Here is a 16,251-nt window from a genome sequence, read left to right as displayed (position 1 = left end):
ATATTAAGATTCACTTCCTAATTTGGGAGATATTCACTTCTCAGATGCTTAGCAGGCATCTCCCTCTTGTAGTGAATGTGTTCAAGCAGAGTTAACCAGAGGAAGAAAAAGTAACACTGTCTCCCCAATTTTGTTAGGGAGGGGGAGAGGGAAGAAGAGAGAAAAAATATTTAAAAAATAAGCCTTGGGGGCTGGGGATATGGCTCAGTTGGTAGAGTGCTTGCCTTGCATGCACAAGGCCCTGGGTTCAATACCAGGACTACTACTACTACTACTACTACTACTACTAATAATAATAATAATAATAATAATAATAATAATGTCTTAGAGCAATAAGGGCTACATTCAGAAGGTGAAGGGACCACTGTTGAATTTCCCACTGTCAATTTCTACCTTCCATTTCTATGGAAAAGTGGGCAGGGACATCTCCAAGTTACTTCATGCTGAGGGTGATGTTGGGGGGAAGTGACCCCAAATCCTTGTTTTCTGTCAGATGGGGCATGAACTACAGCAGTCCAAAGGTCCATGGTAGCAGTTGACAAGTGACTAGACAAGGTTTATGCTAGGACAACAATAAACAAGAGAGCAAAGCATTACTTTTTTGGTAAATAATTAATATGAAAACAATTTATTTGCCAGTGTCTGGAATGCAGGACAAGCTTGTGTCTCTAGAAGTCCTTTGTGATAGTTAAATGTCAGGCACTCTCATCAAGTACCCTTTCTTTACAGCCTCCAGCTTTACTTACTTTTGTTAGGGCTGACACAAGTGTACATCTTAAGTGACATAAAAAAAATGTTTTTCCTTTTTAATGTCCTCGTAGGACTGTGCTGAGGCTATCCTCTCCTGCCGGGTGTTTAAGACCAAGTTGGTCAAAACTGACCTTGTTCCTATCTAGTCTGAACAGTCAGCCAAGACTCCTCAGAGATGACTCTTGGGGACATGTGTGAAGCCTCCTGGCTCCTTTAGGTTTCCTCTATGAGTGGTGCCATGTGCCAGGATGGGTCAGATCAGGGCCTTGATGACCACACATGTGACTTCTTTTGGAAGTTTTAGGCATTTCATTCTCCAGTGACCCTCCTCTTTGCATAATATGTACCACCAGTTTGCTTTCTGTTCTCTTGGGTCCCTTCAATCTTTCTGATTGGCAGATCAGGTGACTCACCAGAATTTCAGAGGGATTCCATCATTCTCTGGGTGCTGGCTGAACTTGGAGGGCAAGGGCCAAATATTGGCTGATTTTTCCTTGACCCTTTCACTTCCTTGACTTTGGTCTCCAAGTTTCTGATTTTAAACACCCAGCAAGCCAGTTTTATCAGCTTATGGAGGGAGTAACAGGTTATAACTTTTTTTTTTTTTAGTGAGAGAGGAGAGAGAGAGAGAGAGAGAGAGAGAGAGAGAGAGAGAGAGAGAGAGAGAGAATTTTTAATATTTATTTTTTAGTTCTCGGCGGACACAGCATCTTTGTTGGTATGTGGTGCTGAGGATCGAACCCGGGCCGCACGCATGCCAGGCGAGCTCGCTACCACTTGAGCCACATCCCCAGCCCCAGGTATTAACTTTAATATCTGCAATTTTACAGTTACCCTTTCATTTAATTGGGTTAGCATCTGTAATGGAAGTCAGCATTATATACTCTTTGTCCTGTAAGTGATGGCTTATTCTCTCAAATTAACCCATTTTTTTTTCTTTTAGAAGCAGTGCCTCTGCAAAACATTAACGAGCAAACTTTATAAAGTTTATAAGGAAAATACAAAATGAAATTCACAGGGCAAAAACATATCAGTTTGTGCAATAGCTATGAACCATGAAAAATGACTTTTATAATCTTGAACCTTTACTTAGTTATATATTATATTCCCTCTTTGAGATCACAGTAACTTTACAACAAAAATCAATCTTTTGAACACCAATTTTAAATGAGCTAAAGTCTAGCCTATTTTGGAGCCACTCTAACATGGAATAAGGTGGGAGGCAGAGCCTTATCTCAGGTTAGTTACCATTTTAGACAATTTTAGTTTGGGGAACATAAGCTTGGTAAAGTGCTTTTCCAAGCTTTATATTTTAAAATTTCTATACTAGAAGAAATGAGTATACTTAATATACAAAGAACTAATAGTTAGCATCACCATTACACAGATGTCCTTTGTATTAACTAAGTTTAATTTTTCACATTAAAATTCAGAATTCATGGATCATTACAGGTTTGCAGAGTTTAGCAGTACTAGCAAAAAATCAAAAGAATAGCCTTAAATCTCTTATATATTTAGGGAACAGTGTTAATGATCAGAACTAGTTAAAGCAGACAGATGGAAGCCAGTTCCTCAAATGGCAGTGTGGCCCTTTTATGCCAGATGCAATATATAAGAGAGCACTTATTGGTCAAACCTATATGAACTTTCATTTTATAAAGTTTTACAGAGCATTTAGATAAGATTCAGACAAACATATTTCGTTTCAGATGTATTTTATTTCTGTCACATGTATTCAGGTTATTCATGAAAAATCAAGCCTGGTCAAAATTTTAAGTTATCCGTTTCTCTAACAATGAAAAAACCTAAAGGTAATGGACATCACAGTTTTTTTATAAGTCTCAAGACTTGTACAAATTTTACTCATCAGAGTGAGATTTTTTTTTTTAACAGGCAGGATAGGCAGAGTAGGAGATCTGGAAAAGCTGACTTGATTCATATTTTAAACAACTGGCCAGAAGAGAATGGATTCCCAGAATCCCCATTAATGTCTCTATGTTAAGGTGTTATCCTATCCCCCTGGGGGAAGTTATTTCCTCCTAAAAAATTCTTGATTAAAATAACATTGGTCATTGATTTTATCCCAAGAGAGAAATCAGACAGTCTGGCATATTTTTTAAAAACTGTGCCTTAAATCTTTTTCCCTTCCAGTTTGAGCTCAAGGGGTAGGAACACAGGTTATTGTTATTTGACCAGTTTATATTGTCATCATCATAATGTCATCAACTTTAAGTGAGTTCCCCACTGTCAATTGTATCCAGAGATTCTGTCATTATATGTGCATGTATCTGGGGCATTCTGTCCAATAAAAATCACATTGCCCATACAAAGATTCATAGGGACCTCTCTTTGCAGAAATCAGCAGAGCCAAGACATAGGTGCTTGAATTCATGTATTTTAGATTTGGGGGCAATAGGTAGGGCTGCACCCAGAAGTGTTTTCTGGCCAAATAGAGAATCCAGTGAGATCTTTAAAAGGGGGAAACTATTTTGTCCCAAGGTTATAATTTTATTTCACAGTACCTATTTCCCCATTCCTTGTGACTGGCAGCTTTTATCTTTTACCCCCCCATTAAGATAGGCTAGTTAACTGGGCTCAGAGGCTGACAGGAGGATTGTGAATTTAAAGCCAGCCTCAGCAATTTAGGGAGGTGCTAATCAATTCAATGAGACCCTGTCTCAAATTAAAATACAAAATAGGGCTGGGGAAGGGTTGGAGTTGTGACTCAGTAGTAGAGCACTTGCTTGTCATGTGTAAGGCCCAGGGTTTGATTCTCAGCACCTCATATTAATTAATTAAAATAAAAAGACCCATTTACAACTAAAAATTATTTTTTAAAAAAGGCGGTTGGGTGCTTGGGATGTGCCTCAGTGGTTGAGTGCCCCTGAGTTCAATCCTTGGTACGAAAAAAAAAAAAAAGAATTTCTTTCATATCCAGATGGTGAAAAAAAAAAGAACACAAATAAATAAATTTTAAAATGAATCTTCATGGAACTGCCTTGGATTGTACAGTCATCACTGAATCAAAGGTTGAGGCCAAATAATGCAATGTTCTAAAAATCAGGCCTCAGGCTCAAGTCTACTCTGAGAAATAGGTGGTAGTCACTAAAGGAGAGAGGATCAATAAACAGATATTAAGAATATAAAATGAAGCCAGGTATGGTGGCACATGCTTGTAACCCCAGATCTTGCGACTCTGAGGCAAGAGGATCATGAATTCAAAGCCAGCTTCAGCAACTTAGTGATGCTCTAAGTAACTCAGTTAGACCCTGTCTTAAATACAAAAAAGGACTGGAGATATTCATTGGTTAAGTACTCCTGGGTTCAATACCCAGTCTCATTCATATATATATATGAAATAAACTGACAACTGAAGCCTACTGTCATCTTCTTTATTTCTTTCTGGGAGGAACGCTTTCCATGTGACAAAGGGAAATTATGAGGCCACTGTACACAGTTTTTGAGCTGCCTAGTTTATCAAATATTCTCCTGCCCTAAGGAATCCTTACAACCAGTTCAGGAGGCAAGGGGTACCACTCTACCCTTTATAGAGATGAAGCAATTGTGACTTAGAGACATATAATGGCTTGGAGATATGTTCAAACAGGTAAGGAATCAAAGAAAGACTACAAACACCTGGGTGCAGAAAAAGAAGACACAGGCACCAGGCAACTTCCAGTGTGTGACTAACTCCAGCAACTGCTCCATCAGCATCCACCCCTACTCCTCACAAGCTGCAGCTGGTGATAGGGCCTCTCTCCCTTATCATCATGATCCTGCCAGTTTCTACCACATCTTTTCTCCGACCTTTACTCATGCTCCAGCCTGTTTTCCTCTGGACCCAGGGACCTCAGGCTCACTTTCACTCACTGCCTCACCATGAACCCATGGAACCGTGCCTGCTGTGTGGGACTCTCCCTAATTACCCTTTCCCTAGTTTGCATTGTGGCCAATGCCTTCCTACTGGTTCCTGATGGGAAGACCTGGAGCAGTGACCAACTCAGCTTGCATGTCTTGCTCATGCCTGGCTTCATCGGCGGGGGATTGATGGTGAGGAGTCTAGAGCCCAGGCCAGTGACCAGGGGTGTGGGCACAACCATAAGGGGTTCTGGATGTAAAGGGAGAGGAGAGGGAAAAGGATGGAGCTCAAGAAGGGTAGCAAGTGCTTGGTGGGGACAAGGAATGTGCCAATCCTCCCCTGTACACTCAGCACTCTGTAGACAGCCCTAGAGGAGCCCCCAGTGACCTGAGCTGAATGTTTCAAGGGGAGGGGAAGGCAGGGAGGGGAGACTCAAGTTTCTAAAGAGCTTTTATTGTGGGTCAAAATATGTCCTACCTGACCCTCTGTTCCTCTCCAGCTAAGCAGATGTTGGGGACCCCTCACTACAAGGGTCAAGCAAAAGGAGAAACTGGTGGTGTGGGTGGTTATCAGGAAAAAGGAATGATAAGCATGGGGGGGGTGCATCAAAAAGGCCTGGAGCCAGGCAGTGATGTCACCCATCAGTCAAGCTGCCTCTCAGCTTAGAGTTGCCCCTCCCTCCTCCACATCCACTCTCTCTCAGCCCACATTCTGGATGCCCACTCTGTGCTGGGTGCTAAGGACAAACTCAGAAGCAAGTCACTAGGGCAGAGAAATTGCCCCCAAGGTTTCCTGGAGATGAGGATCTGCTGAGAGAAGTGGAGAAGGAGGGACACAGATTTCCTGATCTCCTCCTCTCTTTCCACATTTAGGGGAAGTTTTAGATGGTCAACTAGTGTAATATTTTTGTGGGGCAAAGTTGAGAGATCTACCCAGCAGAGTTCCCCTCTTTTCAGGACAGCTGACAAAATATTCTCTAGAAGAGGTCTCACATGTTCCTCTTCCAGGTCACATCTCTATTAGATAAATGGGGATATCTCTCCTTTAACAACAACTCCTTCTTGCCTTCTACTTCCCATCTTTTACAAAGATTCATGGCTGTTGGACTCTACTCCATCTCTCTGATCTCAACTCTCTCAGAGACGTCACACTCCTCCCACATGAACACACTCCCCAGTGTCACATCATGTCCCTTCTCCAGCTTAAACTATGCCCCTCTCCTTCACCCAGTCTAACTAATCTTCTTCACTGGCGATCCTCAAGCCTGTGCTCCCAACATTCTCACTCAAAGCTATCTTCCTTCTCCTCCACAACTTGAGTCACTCTCAGAAAATGCCACATTAAGCCACAGAGACACAACAAGGTTCCTGCTCCTCTGGAAACCTGTGTTCCTTTGTGGAGGTAAATATTATGAGGAAGCAAGACTAGAAGCCCCACGAGAGCAAGGACTGCCTGTTTTTGTTTGGTTGCGGTGTGCCTGGTGCCTAGACCAGTGCCTTTACCTAACAGGAAGTTGGTTAACAGTCACCAAATAAATAAGGATGATTTCAGACAGGAGTGGGTATCACCAAAAATAAAATAAATAGGGCTGGAGGTAGAGCTCATGGGTAGGGCACATACCTAGAATTTGCAAGATGTTGGGATGGATCCCCAGCACTATTGCAAGCGAGAGAGAGAGAGAGAGAGAGAGAGAGAGAGAGAGAGAGAGAGAGAGAGAGAGAGAGAGAGAGAGAAAGTGAGCGCACAAGCCAGCCAGACATGGTAGTGCATGTCTGTAATCCCAGGAATTCAGGAGGCTGAGACAAGAGAATCACCAATTTGAGAAAATCCCGGGCAATAAATAATTAAAAGACCTGGGATATGGCTTGGTAGAAAATACCCCTGAGTTCAATTGACAGTACTTCCAAGAGAGACAGGGAGAGATAAGAAAATTGTGAGTTTGATTGAGGTCAACCTGGGAAAATTAGACCATATTTATAGACGAGGGGTGGTGGGGAAGAGAGTTCATGCTAAAGATGTAACTGAGGGGCAGAGTGCCCTCTGTTGGTTGTTCAATTCCTAGTATGAAAGAAAGAAAGAAAGAAAAAGAAAGAAAGAAAGGAAGGAAGGAAGGAAGGAAGGAAGGAAGGAAGGAAGGAAGGAAGGAAGGAAGGAAGGAAGGAAGGAAGGAAGGAAGGAAGGAAGGAAGGAAACAGCATCTGCGGCAATTAGCTTGGGGATTTTTCTTTTATGCTTGTGTGTGTGTGTGTGTGTGTGTGTGTGTGTGTGTGTGTGTGTGTGTCTGCATGGGATTAAACTCAGGGTCATGTGAATGCTAAGCACATGACCTGCTACTAAGTTATATCCCTAGCCCCAGCTCAATGTAGTTTTACAAAGTGAACATACCCATCTACCCAACACCCACTTCCAAAACCAATTCATTCGTGCCCCTATAGTCCCAGCTCCTCAGGAAGCAGAGGCAGGAGGATCTTAAGGTTGACACTAGGAGTTCCAATTGACCTGGGTGAAACAGCAAAACCCCAATTCATACAACAAATGAACAAAAAGACACAGATCATATTACCAAAATCCCAGACATCCCATCACCAGGTACTACCCCAAAACAACAAGGTTAGCCATTATTCTATCTTCTAACCCCAGAACCTGCTTTGGTCTCTTTAGTATTCTACATAAATTGAAATTATACACTATGTGTTCTTTTGTGTCTGGCTTCCTTAGCATAACATTATATTTGTGATAGCCACCCATGTTACTTTGTGTAGCTCTACTTTTTTATTTCTTATGCATTCCATCATGTGACTATACTTCAATTTAAATATTCTACTGTTGGTGGACATTTGAATAGTTCCCAGTTTGGGTTTATTGCAAAATATGTTGCTATCATCCTTCCTGTAGGTGCCTTAGGTGAACATATGTGATTATTTCCATTGTTACTCTTAGAGAGGAGTAACACTGCTGACTTTTCAGGTTTGCAAATATTCAGTGCTAATACTGGCAAATAGTTTGCTGGAGTTTTTGTATCAATTCATTCCTATCAGCACAGTGTGAGAGTTCTAGATGCTCCACATCCCACTGGATTGAAGTAGATCCCTCTAGCATTTGTGTGGAGAATGGATAGTAGGAGGTCGGCCATAAATGCAGAAAGATGAGATTAATGTCATGAAGGGAAGACAGTATCTTGAAATAGCCAGTGGCCATGGTGATAGAGAAAAATGAGGAGATTTGAGATATAAACAATATTGTCTCCTGAATTTAAGATGGCAGTTCTCTTTTCATGAGGACAATTAGATAGTAGGAAAGAAGACAAAAAGCTTACACCACAGAAGGAAGGTAATACTTTGACCAAAAGTAAAATTATGGAGGAAGCAGGTCATTTGAAATTGGTAAATGTGGTTTGGGGGTGTAACTCAGTGGTAGAGCACTTGCCTAGAATGGCAAGACCCTGGATGAGATCTTCACCAACTCAACACACACACACTAGTAAATCCAGAAGGCTATTCTAGGTATCTGTGGATTATGGATCCTCCCAGTAAGTGACCTCACCACATAAGTTAAGCAATGGGGTCAGCACTGGCCCTGGATCTGCCCTGACACAGGAGGAGGGGAGCGAGAGTGCTCCTGCAAATTTGGTTCCACTCATCAGGTGTTTCTCTGCGGTTGCTGGGGATGATATAACAGAACTAAAACTCTCAGCCCCTTCCCTGGAAGAGAACAAAATCCTGCCTTGTATAGTATAAGCCAGACAAGATCAACAGGGAGGGAAGGATCAAAATGGCCATGGAATTCCAGGGATGGGAGATGAACAAAGAACCTGGCCTGGGCTATGAAGACAATGACAAGGCTGGAGGCAGAGTGAGGAGCCTCAAAGGGATTTGGAAACCCTCCTTTCAGAAGGCTCTGCGGGGCATACCTGGATTGCCAGTGGCTCGGGAGGCTTAGGTAGAAGGATCACAAGTTCAAATCCAGCCTCAACAACATAGGGAGGCCATAAGCAACTCATTGAGACCCTGTGTCTAAATACAAATATAAAAAAGGGCTGTGGATGTGGCTCAGGGTTTAAGTACTCTTGGGTTCAATACCCAGTACCAAGGCAATCCAAAAAAAGAGAGAAAATTGTCCCACCCTCACCCCCACCCCCAATTGAATCCAGCAACATTTTCCCACTGAGCTACAGCTCTAGCCCTTTATTTTTTTATTTTGAGATGTGTTTCCAAGGCTGTCCTTGGACTTGCATCCTCCCGTCCCAATCTCCTGGATCTCTGGGCTCACAGGTGTGCCCCATCCCACCCTGGCAACACCAAGGTTAATCTGGTGGGGGCATGAATAATGAAGTGTGGGTGGCATGGGGCAAGAACTAACAGGACTTAGTAAGGAAGCCAAGAACATCTTCCTCATGGAACATGATTAGGAATTGAACGAGAGAAGAAGGAGAAAGGACTGATAGATTCATTGAAGCAAAAGTCAAGAAGACTTGACTTTGGCAAGGAGCAAAAGGATTAAAGTTTTCTAGCCTAGGTGACCTTGTAGATGCTATTTTTCAATTAAAAGGGTGAGGAAATCAAAGGAAGATGCATTTGGAAAATATTATGACGTCACTTCCGATACAGGCTGAATCTGAGCTAAAACCAAGACTTTGAGTGGACATCTTCTTCAGGCAGTTAGATTTTTTTCTCTAGGCATGTTCATGTAACTATTGGCAGTGGAATTACTGATTCCCTGGGAGAAGTGATATTCCCGTGAAAAATATCACAGGAAGAAAAAACGATTAGGGGCTGGATCTTAGGAAATCCCATACTCCACATCACAGCATTTGTGAGCATACTCAACCATATCTTAGCTTACCAGACCTTCCACCACCACTACCTCTTCCCACTGCTGAAGGCATTTATAGCTAAGGAGCATTTACTCTAAAGCAGTCTTGACACCTAGCCCCCTAGTTACCATTAACTCCTAAGAACAACTATATGAGGTAGGTTTTACAAACCAGTTTTACCTAGGACAAACTGAGACCCAGAGAAACCAATTAGTTCAGTGAGTGTGAAGTAATGTGGCCCTGGCCTCAACTCAAGTCCTCCTGATTCCCAATCAGAAAGGTACCTATACCATGAGCCAAAATTTATAAGCAATATTTAATATTGAACCCAATCCTCAAGGAAGCTAAAATATGGACAGAGATAAGGTAAGCACATAAATAATGATAAAGTAAGGTATTGCCCATTCATGCTCCAGGAGAGGCCCAAAAGACTGAGGACATCATAGGCAACTTCCAGAGGAGGTAAAGACCTTGAGAATCTGGGTTTGGTGCCAGATTCACATTATTACAGTGACTCTTGTCTTACAGGTGCTGTGTCCAGGAATCGTAGCTGTTCTGGTAGTAATTGAACATCCCAACTGGGTGAGATCCAAATTAAAAAGAGATTCAGCAGGGCATAGTGCATACCCTTGTGATCCCAGTGACTCTGGAGGTTGAGGTAGGAGCTTCTCAAGTTCAAGGCCAGCCTCAGCCATTTTGCAGGATCCTCTCTCATTAATAAGAAATCAAAAGGGCTGTGGATGAGGCTGGGGCTGTGGTTCAGGTAGGGCTTTGCCTGGCATGTGTGAGACCGTGTATTTTCACAAATAAATAAATGAGAAAATAAATAAATAAAATACAGATCCATCAACAACTACTAAATGTATTTTTTTAAATAGAAGTAGCTGTGGATCAGTCTCACTGGTAGAGAACCCCGGGGTTAAATCCCCAATGAGGCTCCACTCCACAAAGAGAGAGAGAGAGAGAGAGAGAGAGAGAGAGAGAGAGAGAGAGAGAGAGAGAGAGAGAGATTGATTGAGGAGTCAGTCTCTAAATTAGTCTTTCCCAGAGCCAAAAAAGCCTCTACAGAGTACCTAACTGCCATGAAACCCACCGACTAATTTAGTTTTGCCTAAAGTAGTCTAAGCCCTGGGTTTATAGGAAAATGTATTTTCAAGCACACTGTTTCGGGAGGGCTTCCCCAGCCCTGATAATCTCTATTTAACCTGGCTCCAGAGTCACTTGGCCATGTTGGGGGGTGGGGGGCAGAGCTAGGCGTGGTCGGGCCACCATGGGAGGGGGCAGCCCTATTCAGCCCACCTTCCACACCTGGTCCAGATTACATGTTCCTGCTGGTGCTCAGTCTTCGGAATGCTTGGTGCCATCTACTGCCTCTCTGTGTCAGGAGTTGGCCTCAGAATTGGACCCAAATGCTCCATAAACCGCGAGTGGGACTATCACTTCCAAGAAACCGAGTAAGGCTTAGCATCTATTAGTGACCCCCATTCTCTGCATCCCATGACTCCCATGCTCTTCCCACGTGGGCCGGGACTCTGGGTGCCACTGAGCTTCAGGAGAATTCCCTCCACGTGGGTCTAACTAACCTTTGAAATCTTCATCCTGTGAGTGGAGGGGACTGTGGGTGGGGGTAGGGCGCCGCCTGACCTCCTTCACTCACTGGACCCTACCTGTCCACAGAGGTGCTTATTTGAAGAATGATGCTTCCTGGAATTTGTGTGAGGAGCCATTCAAAGTGGTGTCCTGGAATGTGACGCTCTTCTTCTTGCTGGTCATTGCCTCCTGCCTGGAAATGGTGATGTGTGGTGTACACCTAGTCAACATTATTAATTTAAAACTTGAGAACTTCAGGATTAGACGATAGGTCTCCTTGCTCTGAGGCTTATTTTGAAAAGGGACATGTTTTTCTTTTTCTCTTTTGTTGAGAGCCACAGCGGAAGGGGCCCCAGCAAACTTCCAGCTGCCAGCAAACTTCCAGCTGCCAGCAAACTTCCAGCTGCCAGCTGATGATTGGCTCACAGCAGCCCCAGCAAACTTCTAGCTGCCAACTGATTGGATCCTCTGCGGTGATGCTCATTGGGCTGTTTCCCTGACCTTTCAGACCACGGAGCTGCTCATTGGGGTACTTTTTTGGCTCCGCCCATGGGACCCAGCCAACTGGCCTCAAGAGCAGGAGGAGTGGGGGAGGTGGAGAGGCTTGTGGGAAGCCGGTGGTGGCAGTTGGGCTCTGAAGGTTTTTCCTGAGGAGTTGTGTGGTATGGTGTGTGTGTTCTAAAAATAAAGTTCGTTTCTTTTGACAAGTGGCTCCTGAATTGTGCCCAGCCAGACTGCGGCATTTGGTGGCTCATGGGGAATGACTGAGGGTAAGTGATAAGGTAAACTGCTCGCCCCTGAGGACAGGGCGAGAGGATGGGTAGCCATTTTAAGATTCTTCTTTTGTTTTGCTTCACTTTTGTTTTAAGTTGCCTGTCCCTGGAGATGTGTAAGATGGAAAAAAAACTGCTCACATCTGAGGAACAGATAGGGAGAAAGGACGGATGGACATTTCAGGAGGATAGAAAGGCTATAATGATTTTCTGTTGTTCCAATTTTGTTTCATTCTGTTTCAGTTTTGTTTGGCGTTATCTTGTTGGGTTGTATTATAGTTATAGTAGAAATATTCAAGTAAAAGAGAAGGTCTCTCGAGCTAGTCAGACAGAAAAAAAATTCAAGTAAAAAAGAAGGTCTCTCAAGCTAGAACATTTAGAGCAGAAAAAGCCATCAGGGGGAAGGTTACAAAAGGAGACTGCTACTAACACCTTTCTATCACCAGAGGGCATAAGTGTCCAACCAACAGTGCCCCCTCTACAGGAGACTGCTACTAACACCTTTCTATTACCAGAAGACGTAAGTGTCCAACCAACAAGGCCATCTCCATATGCAGGCCCCCAACCCCCACAGTTGATAGTTGGGATCCTGAAACAGGATCTCAAATATTAACATGCCCTGTATTTGAGGCAGGAGGGCAGCGAATTCACCATGCTTTAAATTTCAAAACAGTGAAGCAGCTAAAACAGGCTGTAACAACCTATGGTCCTCAAGCACCCTTCACTGTAAGCATGGTCGAATCCATTAACAACTTGAACATGACGCCAGCAGATTGGGCTAATATGTGTAAAGCTGTGCTAAATGGAGGACAATACCTGTTATGCAAGGTTGCCAATGAGGAATTTTTCAAGGAGATGGCTGGCGAAATGCAGCAGCTGGTTATCCTCAGAGAAATCTAGATATGTTGTTAGGAAAGGGACCTTATGAGGATCAGCAGCAACAAATTGCATATGATCCTGGCGTATACGCACAAATTGCTGTAGATGCGGTTAGGGCATGGAAGACTTTACAAGGACATGGAGGTTTACAAGGTCAATTGTCGGAGACCAGCTCCAACAGGGGGTCTCAGGAGACGAACGGATGGTGAGGAGTCGGCGAAAGGGGGGTGGAGAAACAACACAGACACCAAAGTGAAGGTGTTGATCCCAATATTTACTTGTGAAGTTGATCATATATACTTTTCATTTTGGCAGGCTTACAGTACTTTGTGGTTACAAAACAGGAATCATTATTCAAACAAAACAAAATATTACGTAGCTACAATTAGAATAGAAGAATGTATCTTGGCTTATGCATAAGTAAGCATTTGTACTTTCAGTTCGAGTTTTGCTTTGAGCTGTTCTGCATAGTTAACTTTTAATAATAGTTACAAATGTCCCAAACTATTGGCCTATACCTTGACTATTCTTTCTTGACTTACTGACTGGAACCGGTGCCATGGTTACGGCAAGTGGTTGATTTGTTATTACTTTTAATCAAACAAAAGTAAGAGCACAAACCATTGTGCACAGGAATAAGAACAAGTTGCCCAGTACTAAGCACTAATCTATCTTCTTAACATTAATTTTTCTTCTCTAGATTTTAATTTAATTTCTCAAAAACTTCCTTGACAGGAATACAGGAAGTTTTTCTTTAGACATTAACAATTTAAACTCCACAGCTGAATCATTGCATTTAGAGCAAACAGATCTATGCTTTAGAAGTAGTTGCATTAATTGGGAAAGTCATGATTTTTCCTTCATACTTAATGGTCATATGAGAAATCGAAACTATACTTATTAAAGGAATACAAAAACAAACCAGCCCATTCCCAGAAACATATTGCGCTCCTCCAGAGGATGGATGCCTTGCACCATCCACCTCAGTAGGGCCTTACCATTGCCTGAGTCAGGGGAGGGGCGCAGCAGTCAATTATCTAAGGTAAATCAAGGAGCTAATGAACCTTACACTGAATTTGTAGATAGGCTTATTCAAACAGCTACCAGAGTTTTGGAGAATACAGAATAAGCAATGCCATTAATAAAACAACTGGCTTATGATCAAGTGAATCGTTGGTGCAGAGAAGTCATTAGACCATGGAAACATGAAGATTTAAACACACATATTAAATTGTGTAGCGACATTAATGAACAAGGGAAAGTTGTGGCAGCTGCAGTACAACAGGTTTTAGATGCCAGGTGAAGAACATGCTACAACTGTGAACAAACAGGACATTTTAAAAGGAATTGCCCCATAGGAGGAGGGTTTAACAAAACTAGGTATCAAAGGAGTAGAATACTGGGTATTTACCCACGATACCATAGAGGGAGACATTGGGCTGATGAATGCCAATCTCAAACCACCATAGAGGGTACTCCATTATCAAAAAACGAACAAGGACCAGGTGTTTATCCACAATATTGTGGAGAAAGGCATCGGGCTCCGTTGCCAAAAAATGGACAGAGGGGCCCAATGCTCCGGGGCCCAAGACCACAAATATACGGAGCACTGGAGGAACCCAGCAACCCCATCAGGGTAGTGCCCAGGACACATTGTCCATTAGATCTCTCATCAGACAAACCAGAGGGAGTGCAGGGTTGGACATCTGCGCCTCTGCCAGAGCAGTACTAACTCCAGAGATGGGAGTTCAAATCATTCCCACAGGGGTAAAAGGACCTCTTCCCAAAGGAACAGTAGGCTTATTTATTGGGATGCAGTTCTTCTACTATAAAAGGAATATGATAAGTCCTGGGGTAATTGATTCCCATTATTAAGGTGAAATACAAATTATAGTCAGTTCTCCAGAGGGTATATCAGTAATTTCACCAGGAGATAGAATAGCAGTTACTAATAATACCCAGCCTACATGATAAATTTTCCAGTTGTACTGTAGAAAGAGGTTCCAAGGGATTAGGCTCCACAGGTGTAGATTGGGCTATGCTTTCTTTAAATTTAGATTCTTGCCCCATGCTAAAACTAAATATTCAAGGACATGAATTTAATGAGCTACTGGATACAGGTGCAGACCTTAGTATCATCTCTCATCAAGAATGGCCAAAACATTAGCCATTACAACAAGCCACTCAAACGCTTCGAGGCCTAGGAGTGGCGACTTATCCCCATAGAAGTGCAATGGTATTAGATTGGAAGGATCCTGAAGGATGTGAAGGAACTATACAGCCATATGTATTGGATCATCTTCCCATAAATTTATGGGGACGAGATGTCCTAGATCAATTAGGTTTGACATTAACAAATAACATCAACCAAAATGCACCCACTATTATGACTAGACAAGGTTTTAGGAAAGGAAAAAGATTAGAAAAACAAGAACAAGGTATAGCAGCACCAATACAAATAGATCAAGGAACAGACAGACATGGGTTGAATTTTCAGAAAGGGCCACTGAGACAATCAAAATTACTTGGAAATCAGAAAGACCAGTATGGGTTCCTCAGTCGCCCTTGACTAAAGAAAAGATACAAGCAGCTCATGACCTGGTCAAACAACAATTAGTGGAAGGACATATACAACCTTCTGTATCTCCCCATAATACTCCCATTTTTGTCATCAAAAAGAAATCTGGTAAATGGAGATTACTGCAAGATTTAAGAGCTATTAATAATGAGATGGTTATTATGGGACCTGCTCAATCAGGGATTCCTCAATTGTCTGCTTTGCCAAAAACCTGGTATGTTTTAGTTATAGATATTAAAGATTGTTTTTTTTTCAATTCCAATTCATCCTGAGGATAGTCCACGTTTTGCATTTACTATCCCTGCACTGAATCATGAAGGTCCTGATCAGAGGTATGAATGGAAAGTACTCCCTCAAGGGATGGCTAACAGCCCAACTATGTGTCAAATTTGTGTTAACAAAGTAATCCAGCCACTTAGAAATCAAAATCCTGAACTACAAATATTTCACTATATGGATGATGTATTATTAGCACACAAAGCTAAAAACACATTGCTAGAATGTAATGCCACACTTACAAACTTATTTAAAAATTATAATCTAGAGATAGCAATAGATAAAGTACAATTAAATTTTCCAATTAATTATTTAGGAGTTCTATTACCCTCAACCATGGTCTGTCCACCAAAAATTCAAATATGAGTAGATCAACTCAAATCACTTAACGACTTTCAAAAGTTATTAGGAGACATAAATTGGATAAGGCCTTATCTAGGAATACCAACAGAAGAGTTGGGACCTTTATTTGATATCCTAAAAGGTCCATCAGATCCAAATTCACCCCGCATATTAACGCCTGAAGCAAGAAAGGCATTAAAAATCATTGAAACATATATGGAAAATATGCATTTGGATAGAATTGATATAAGTTTGCCTTTATTATTTATTGTACTACCAACAAAAAATATTCCTACAGGAGTATTTTGGCAAGAAGGTTCATTATTATGGATACATTTATCTTATTCTCCTAACACTATTCTTACTAGGTATCCTGAGGCTGTAGGACAAT

General features: G+C 42.2%; 1 protein-coding gene across 1 annotated transcript; it reads left to right on the top strand.

The window, feature by feature from the left end:
- Positions 1-4,629: 4,629 nt before the first annotated feature.
- LOC144375644 (transmembrane 4 L6 family member 5-like) lies at positions 4,630-11,283 on the top strand. Its single transcript, XM_078041093.1, has 4 exons — positions 4,630-4,800; positions 9,951-9,974; positions 10,677-10,876; positions 11,100-11,283. Exons 1-4 carry the CDS (start codon positions 4,630-4,632, stop codon positions 11,281-11,283), a joined length of 579 nt encoding a protein of 192 aa, XP_077897219.1.
- Positions 11,284-16,251: the final 4,968 nt, after the last annotated feature.

This window comes from Ictidomys tridecemlineatus, chromosome 3 (assembly GCF_052094955.1).
Source record: "Ictidomys tridecemlineatus isolate mIctTri1 chromosome 3, mIctTri1.hap1, whole genome shotgun sequence".
NCBI lineage: Eukaryota > Metazoa > Chordata > Mammalia > Rodentia > Sciuridae > Ictidomys > Ictidomys tridecemlineatus.
The sequence above is the reverse complement of the archived record's forward strand: the minus strand, read 5'-3'. Positions and strand labels throughout refer to the sequence as shown.